Genomic DNA, 8,444 nt, shown 5'->3' with positions numbered 1-8,444 from the left:
CACTCCTTTGTTCTGATGAGGAAACAATGGCCATTCTTATTAATACTTCTTTGGTCATTCTCTGTGCATTTGCCATGAACTGCTGCCAGTCTCTGTGTCCATCAGAGGTTACCAAACTTTTAGGGCCAGTGGGGGTGTTTAAGGGAGCACCTCCAATGTAGGAGGAGGAAGAAGAGCAGTTTCTTGGCTGTTGAGAATTTTTTCATTAGGGTGTATATATTGAGGTACTAGCATATGACCCTGTTGATGTAAAATCCCTTTAGCCAAAGCCAAACCCAAAAAATCCAGTTCATCTATGCCTCTGAGTCTCAGGTCTGAGATCTTTTGGCTCCTGTTGATCCTGTGTGTGACTAGGCGAGTCCCTGGTTCAAATTTCACCTTCGCTGTAAATGCACCAGGTGGGCTTATCAGCCACAGGTCGCCCAGCCACTTTCTCTCCATCGCCGTCTCAGATATAAAACACGGACCAACCTTAACCGGAAAAGATTTCTGATGCTGCTGCATGCGCAAGACTTTGAACAGAAGCCCTACCTAAATGCCAAATGGTAGCGGCGTTTGCAGAGATGTCTTGCTTTCCACACGCCTCCATTTCTCTGCTGCTGCAAATGTACTGGCAAAACATCCGTGTGGCTTTCCCGAGATATAATCCTCTCCCCCCCCCCCCCGCTCTCCACTCGTGCGCTGGATGATGAAAGTAATATCACAAGGGAACAGTAATAATCTCTTGCATTATCCCTGGGAAGCCGCAGTTCCCCCGCCGCCGGCCCCCCTCCCCCGCCGCCGTATTTGCCGAAGCAAAACAACCCCCCTTCCGCCTGGGCGCATCTCCCTTTCCTCCGCTGCCTCCGAGTGGAATCCCCGCGCATCCCAACAGGTGCGCAAAGTTGCGCCGGGAGCGCTCCCTGGAGAACTATGGAGATGACCCGTTTGGAGAGAGGCGCCCCGGGGCTCTCTACCTCGTTCGCTGCGCAGCGCGCCCGGAGGCACTCTCGTTCCACCCGGAGGCAGAGGTCCAGGCGGCGCGCGCGCGCGCGCATCTCCCGCGGCCCACGCGGCGCGCGCAGCAGCGGCTCTTCGTCGTCGGGCCCGGCGCGCCGCGGGGGGCGGGCTTTCGCTTAGCAGGCGGCGGTGGCGGCGTCGTGGGGGGCGCGCGCGCGCGCGCATTTGCCGAGGCCGCGGTTGCGCCGGAGAGACGAGCGCCGCCGGGACCCCCGCCTCCTCGCCGCCGCCCGGGAAGAAGGCGAGAGCCTCGCTTGACGTCAGGAGGAGCCGGAGAGCCAGCGAGCGAGAGCCTGCCGCCTCCTCTCCGCGTTTGGCCGCCGCTTGGCGCGCTTCGTGCGCGCCCAAGCAGCAGCAGCAGGAGGAGGCGCGCCGCCCCACCGGGAGGTGGCTGCCTCGGACGGGGCGCAGCATGCGGGGCGCCTCCGATGCCTCTTGGTGCCCCCGACGCCGCCCCGGCTGCTGCCCATGGAGATCGCGCTGGTAACGCTGGAGAACGGCGGCGCCACGGCCATCGGCGAAGATGGCCCCGGCGGCGGCCTGAGCCGGGCTGAGCGGCTCCCTTGGCTGCCCGAGTGCGGCGCCAAGGAGGGCTGCCCGGAGCCGGGCGCAGCGCGCGGCTCGCCGCGAGGCCTCCTGCGCCCACCCGACGTGGCCATGCTGGCGGCCGACGAGGAAGGGCCCCCCCGCCCGGGCAGGGCCAGGCCCGCGGCGGGGGCCCCCTCGGCCACTGAGCCGCCGCCGTCTTCGTCGGCTGCGGCTGCTGGGGGCGACGAGGGCGACGAGGGGCCGGAGGCGGAGGCGGAGAGCGAGCGCGCCCTGGGCGGCCAGCAGCGCGTCCTGCTCAACATCTCCGGGCTGCGCTTCGAGACGCAGCTGGGGACCCTCAGCCAGTTCCCGGACACGCTGCTTGGGGACCCCGAGAAGCGCATGCGGTACTTCGACCCGCTGCGCAACGAGTACTTCTTCGACCGCAACCGGCCCAGCTTCGACGGCATCCTCTACTTCTACCAGTCGGGCGGCAAGCTGCGGCGGCCCGTCAACGTCTCCATCGACGTCTTCGCCGACGAGATCCGCTTCTACCAGCTGGGCGACGAAGCCATGGAGCGCTTCCGTGAGGACGAGGGCTTCATCCGCGAGGAGGAGAAGCCGCTCCCGGCGCACGAGTTCCAGCGTCAGGTGTGGCTCATCTTCGAGTACCCAGAAAGCTCCAGCTCTGCGCGGGGCATCGCCATCGTCTCGGTGCTCGTCATCCTCATCTCCATCATCACCTTCTGCCTGGAGACGCTGCCCGAGTTCCGCGACGAGCGGGAGCTGCGCCCGCCCCTGCTCCCGTCGCCCAACGGCACAGCGGAGAGCGCCCCGACGGCGCCCAGCACCCTCAGCGACCCCTTCTTCATCATCGAGACCACGTGCGTCATCTGGTTCACCTTCGAGCTGCTGGTGCGCTTCTTCGCCTGCCCCAGCAAGCCCGAGTTCTCCAGGAACATCATGAACATCATTGACATTGTGGCCATCATCCCCTACTTCATCACCCTGGGGACGGAGCTGGCTCAGGAGCAGCAGAAGAAGGAGCAGCCGCAGGGCAGCAGCAGTAGCAGCAGCAGCAGCAACGGAGGCCAGCAGCAAGCCATGTCCTTGGCCATCCTCAGAGTCATCCGCCTGGTCAGGGTCTTCCGGATCTTCAAGCTCTCCAGGCACTCCAAGGGGCTGCAGATCTTGGGTCAGACTTTGAAAGCCAGCATGAGGGAGCTGGGCCTTCTCATCTTCTTCCTTTTCATCGGCGTGATTCTCTTCTCCAGTGCCGTGTATTTTGCTGAGGCTGATGATCCCGAATCACATTTCTCCAGCATCCCTGATGCCTTCTGGTGGGCCGTGGTCACCATGACCACGGTGGGCTATGGAGATATGAGGCCTGTCACTGTGGGGGGCAAGATTGTGGGGTCCTTGTGTGCTATTGCTGGCGTGCTCACCATTGCCCTGCCTGTCCCGGTTATTGTCTCCAACTTCAACTACTTCTACCACCGAGAAACGGACCATGAGGGAGAGGCCATCCTCAAGGAGGAGTCTAGTACTGCTCAGGGCGGCTCAGCCGGGGACTTGAAGAGACGAACCAGCAAAAACTCTTTGGACAAATCCGTTGTGCACTTGGAAAACGCTGAGGGGGTTACCAATGGGACCGGGTCTGTGGAAAAGGCCAACATCAAAGCTAAAAGCAGCATGGATCTCAGAAAATCTCTCTATGCACTCTGCCTGGACACCAACAGGGAAACAGACCTGTAAGGCAAGGGGAATATAGGAAGAAGGTGAAGTTTGCTTGATGGAATTGTTAGAGAAAGCTAAACGGTACTGTCACTTACTATTCATTTTTGAAACATGGTAGCCGTTCTTAAGAAACCTTCAGGAAAAAGCAAGTTATTTTGTTTCATTTTGGTTTTTAATGTTCTCCCCTTCCCATGAGACTGTCATCTATTTATAAAACCAGCTAAGATTAAGCTAGACACCTCCCATTATCTAGGAGGCTTTCTAAGCTGTTAAGTGCAAATTGATGTTGCTTGCGGATAATTTATTTTACTAAAAAAACACAGTTCATTTGTAGCACAGTTCATTTGTCCAAACCTCTTTTTCCATGGGATTGTAAATGGATTATTTGTTGGTACTGTAGTTTCAAGCTGAAATATTTCTATTTTCTATATGTCTGATTATATTTATAGATGAAAAGAGCACTTTTTCGGTGATGTATGACTTCATAAAATCTCTAGAAACTTTTAGTGAAGTAATATATCCCCCCCCCTTTTAGTACAAAACTGATTTTCTCGTGTGTGAAGTGAATGTGGTATTTTCAGCCTTCTAGCAGAAAAGTATTTTGTTGTCAGAGTTGGGGTTTTGTTCTCTTGTTGAGCCTTAAATTATTAAAAATGCAGATTTTTTTTCTTAATAAATACATATAATACTGTATAATATTTCTGATAATCCAGTGATGTGCTTTTTATCCCAAGAAACAAAAATCTTAAGAGTTTGTTGGTGTTGCTGTTTGGTTGCTTGTCCTTTATAACTGGTGTTTTTTAAGGGTTTTGTTTTGTTTTGTTACTAGAAACTGTTTACTATTAATCAGGTTTGATCCAAGTGCACCACAGATCAAAGGCACTGGACATGACATAAGCAGAGCGTGAGAATCAATATGTTCAGGATGTGAAGCCTTTTGAATTGGCACTCTAGATTCCAGGTAGTACCATTTAGTGCTTTCACTGTATGGTTGTCTCACTGACAGTATTTCAGGAATGGTCGCTTCTGAAAGTATTGAATGCAGTTATCTAAACAATGCTCTTGTGGCTTCGATTTTGCATGGGACAAGCATGGAGAAATCTTCAATGGGCCCATTTGGCAGTCTCTTGCACAGAAGTTCTGGATGATAAATGGCAGGAGTCAAGACTACCTTTATGAAGCACAGAACTCCATTGTTCACCTAGGATAACGCAGCCTGCCGTGAAATCAGCTGAGCCAGGTCTTCAGACAAAGATCCTCGATCATTTTTGTTGTTGCTGCAGCAAGGAACCAAGTCATATGAGTTTGTGTCGAACTCCCATTTCATTGTGAATGAAGGTTTCAGTCCTTTACCAATGAACATAGAAGAGGACCGGCAATCAAGGTTAGTTTACATCTAACTGAAAACTATTCATGCTGAATTGCATTTGTTAATGAGTGCTTTAGCTAAGAAAGTGAATCAAGGTAGCTTTAAATCACTCTTGAAAGCTTAGCCCCGAGACTCCTTTGAATTCTGTCATGATTAACATATGGCCTAATCCTTCTTTACATGCCAGAAAGACCTCAGCACACAGGAGCCAAGTGCATACAGATAGCTCACCCCATCACGGGGATTTGAACCGCCGACCTTCTGATCAGCAAGCCCAAGAGGCTCAGTGGTTTAGACCACAGCGCCACCCGTTGCTCTGTCCCAGCTCCTGCCAGCCTAGCAGTTCGAAAGCACGCCAATGCAAGTACAGCGATACCTTGGTTTACAACCATAATCCGTTCCAGAGGTCTGGTTGTAAACCAAAACAGGTTGTAACTCAAGGCGCGCTTAGGCGAATGGGGCCTCCAAAAAACATTTGGTTGTAATAATAATAATAAAAGGGTTGTACAGTGGTACCTCGGGTTAAGTACTTAATTCGTTCCGGAGGTCCGTTACTAACCTGAAACTGTTCTTAACCTGAAGCACCACTTTAGCTAGTGGGGCCTCCTGCTCCCGCCGTGCTGCCGGAGCCCAATTTCTGTTCTTAACCTGAAGCAAAGTTCTTAACCTGAAGCACTATTTCTGGGTTGGCGGAGTCTGTAAACTGAAGTGTATGTAACCTGAAGCGTATGTAACCCGAGGTACCACTGTAATCCAAAAAAAGGGGACACAACACTTCAGGGTTTGACATGGTTGTAATCCAAAATGGTTGTAATCCAAAACGGTTGCCAACCAAGGTACCACTGTAGATAAATAGGTACCACTGTGGCAGGAAAGTAAATGGCGTTTCTGTGCGCTCTGGTTTCTGTCATGGTGTTCTGTTGCACCAGAGCGGTTTAGTCATGCTGGCCACATGACCCGGAAATCTGTCTGTGGACAAATGCTGGCTCCTTTGGCCTGAAAGCGAGATGAGCACCGCAACCCCATAGTCACCTTTAACTGTCCAGGGGTCCTTTACCTTTTACGTTACAGACGAAAAGACTTTCTTTGGATCCCACCACTTCAAGCTACCGGTGGGGTGTATCCCCAAGAGACAAAACTCCCAGCTCATTGGAAGATAGCCTATCAGGAATGAAGTTTAGCTAAACCCTTCTCTCTAGCATACTTCTCTACAAACTTCTCTGCAAACAGGGCTTATTTTTGTGTGGACAATTCAAACCCACAACTATTATATTCAGGGCATGGGATATAACCCTCAGTTTTGCCAAGGGGTAAGTTGACCCTCACGTTTGTACTCTGGGGTGCTCCCTGACTTTGCTTCAGAGATAAAAGCAACCAATGAACTGGCCAGAACTTTTCAAATAGGAGCAGAATTGCCATTCTACATGACTTGGTGATTTTTAATAGACTTTTTTTGGTCTTACAAATGCACCCACAGAGGCCACATTTTGAATATGAAAAGAAGCTTTTAACCTGTGCCTGGAGAGAAGATTCCTGTATGTTTTCCCTAAAAGCAGCTGAGGGGAGGGGGATTTTCATAAGATAAAACAGACAAAGGGGAGAGAAGCCCCACTCAGCCTCAATGACCCCTCCCCTTCAAATTGCATTATCAATGGCTACATTTTATAAGCCAAAAAATGTCTGAAAATGCAATTCTGTCTCATCTCCATAAATGTTGCTATCCTTCAGTGTTTATTCCTGCCTGCTCATACATAAATGCAAATTGATAGTTGCCTAAAGAAGCCAAATCTTGCAAAATTCCCCTGTTTGGTCACTTGAAGGCAACTCCCCCCCCCGCCCAATTAAATATAATAAACTCAGTTAAGTCATTATTTTCTCCCTGCAGGCGAGTGAATGCACATACATGCTCAAGACTCAAATTAAATTGAGTGGACTTCTTTTTGGGAAAATCAAACCATAGCTGTCAACTTTTCCCTTTTCTCACGAGGAATCCTATTCGGAATAAGGGAATTTCCCTTAAAAAAAGGGAAACGTTGACAGCTATGAATAAAACCCTTTCTTCTTTGTGATGTTTATTTGCTGTTCTGGTCAGGTTGGAATTGTGCATCCCATGCAGCAAAGCATAATTAAAGTTGCAACATTTTGAATCTGGGGGTTCAGGATATTGAATTACATGGGTTAAACCACAGAGCCTAGGACTTGCCGATCAGAAGGTCAGCGGTTCGAATCCCTGCAACGGGGTGAGCTCCCGTTGCTCAGTCCCTGCTCCTGACAACCTAGCAGTTCAATAGCATGTCAAAGTGCAAGTAGATAAATAGGTACCACTCTGGTGGGAAGGTAAACGGCATTTCTATGTGCTGCTCTGGTTCACCAGAGGCGGCTTAGTCATGCTGGCCACATGACCCAGAAGCTGTACGCCGGCTCCCTCCGCCAATAAAGCGAGATGAGCGCCGCAACCCCAGAGTCGGTCACAACTGGACCTAATGGTTAGGGGTCCCTTTACCTTTAGAGATGCAGGAAGCTGGGCAAGCCACTCTGAAGAAGCATTTTTGAGGTGGATCTGGCAGGGATTCCATCCTATCACTGATGGGGAAGGCACCCTGGCCCAATCTGGGCCTGTGTTTTTACCACTTAGGCTAACAGTTTATCAAGTTGGAACTGAAAATGAGAAAAATAATCTTTAGGACAGGGGTAGGCAACCTAAGGCCCGGGGGCCGGATGCGGCCCAATCATCTTCTCAATCTGGCCTGCGGACGGTCTGGGAATCAGCATGTTTTTACATGAGTAGAATGTGTCCTTTTATTTAAAATGCATCTCTGGGTTTTTTGTGGGGCATAGGAATTCATTCATTTTAACTTTTTTTCAAAATATAGTCTGGCCCACCACATGGTCTGAGGGACGGTGGACTGGCCCACATCTGAAAAAGGTTGCTGACCCCTGCTTTAGGGGATGCCTGGACCCTCAGAATAGCAGTCTAGAAAAATTAGAGGAACATAGCAAACATATTGAAATGGCAGCAGTTCTATGTTAGACTTTTTAGCTTGTGGTTTGAAATGCAAAGGTTCTGTTTCAGGTGACAGAAGATTCTTGGCTCATGTTTACCTGATGCTATGCATTCATCGTTATGTCCCACTGAGTTTAATGGAGAATATGATGAACTCAACGTGCATAACATCTTAGAAGACTCTGGAAAAGTTAAACTTTGTAGCTGTAACAGTTGCAAATGATGAAATCTGTATTTTTAAACAAAGACCTTGGTTTACATTTTCAATAAAACCTTTTAATTTTATTCCGAGAGTGCTTTTGAATGCAAAAAGAATTGGTTGGTATTTGGGGTGGGACAGTGAATCCTGAATACAAAATAAATCTCGGAGCTTTTCCAAACTTGTCAAGCAGAGGGTTTCAGCAATTTAACTGAAAAAGTGCATTTGAGAAGTAGACTCTAACCTATGAAAACTGATGCTATAAAAATGGTATTGGTCTTAAAAATGCCAAAGCCTTCTGCTAGTTGAACCAACTGATTTTTGGGGGTTTATTGGATATGCACGCTAAATATAAACACACTGCTGGCCAAGAAAAAGCCAATCTTGTTTAATATGATAAATATTTCCAGAAAGGAAAAAAATTACCTTTAAAATCAGAAGAAGGAGTATCAATAGTCATGAAATAAATAAGAGGATTGACAGTGCTAACCTATATTGGAAGTAAGTCTCACTGAATTTGGTGTACTTACTTTCAGGTAAGCGTGTATAGAATTGCAGCATAAACATTTTCTTTTAATTGTATGTGTTCGGGAACCTCGATAAAGTCA

The 8,444-nt window shown here is 49.5% G+C and overlaps 1 protein-coding gene across 2 annotated transcripts; it reads left to right on the top strand.

The window, feature by feature from the left end:
• The first annotated feature begins 1,268 nt into the window (after window positions 1-1,268).
• Window positions 1,269-7,922, top strand: KCNA5 (potassium voltage-gated channel subfamily A member 5). Of its 2 annotated transcripts, none has more exons than XM_053387719.1 (2): window positions 1,269-4,648; window positions 7,707-7,922. In XM_053387719.1, the coding sequence occupies exon 1, from the start codon at window positions 1,468-1,470 to the stop codon at window positions 3,280-3,282; it is 1,815 nt and encodes a 604-aa protein (XP_053243694.1). In that variant the 5' UTR covers window positions 1,269-1,467; the 3' UTR covers window positions 3,283-4,648; window positions 7,707-7,922. The 2 variants fall into 2 exon arrangements, with proteins under 2 accessions (XP_053243694.1, XP_053243693.1); XM_053387718.1 differs by having other exon boundaries at window positions 7,507-7,922.
• Window positions 7,923-8,444: the final 522 nt, after the last annotated feature.

Source organism: Podarcis raffonei, chromosome 5 (assembly GCF_027172205.1).
Source record: "Podarcis raffonei isolate rPodRaf1 chromosome 5, rPodRaf1.pri, whole genome shotgun sequence".
Taxonomy (NCBI): Eukaryota; Metazoa; Chordata; class Lepidosauria; order Squamata; family Lacertidae; genus Podarcis; species Podarcis raffonei.
Note: the sequence above shows the minus strand (reverse complement) of the source record. Positions and strands in the feature narration are given on the sequence as shown.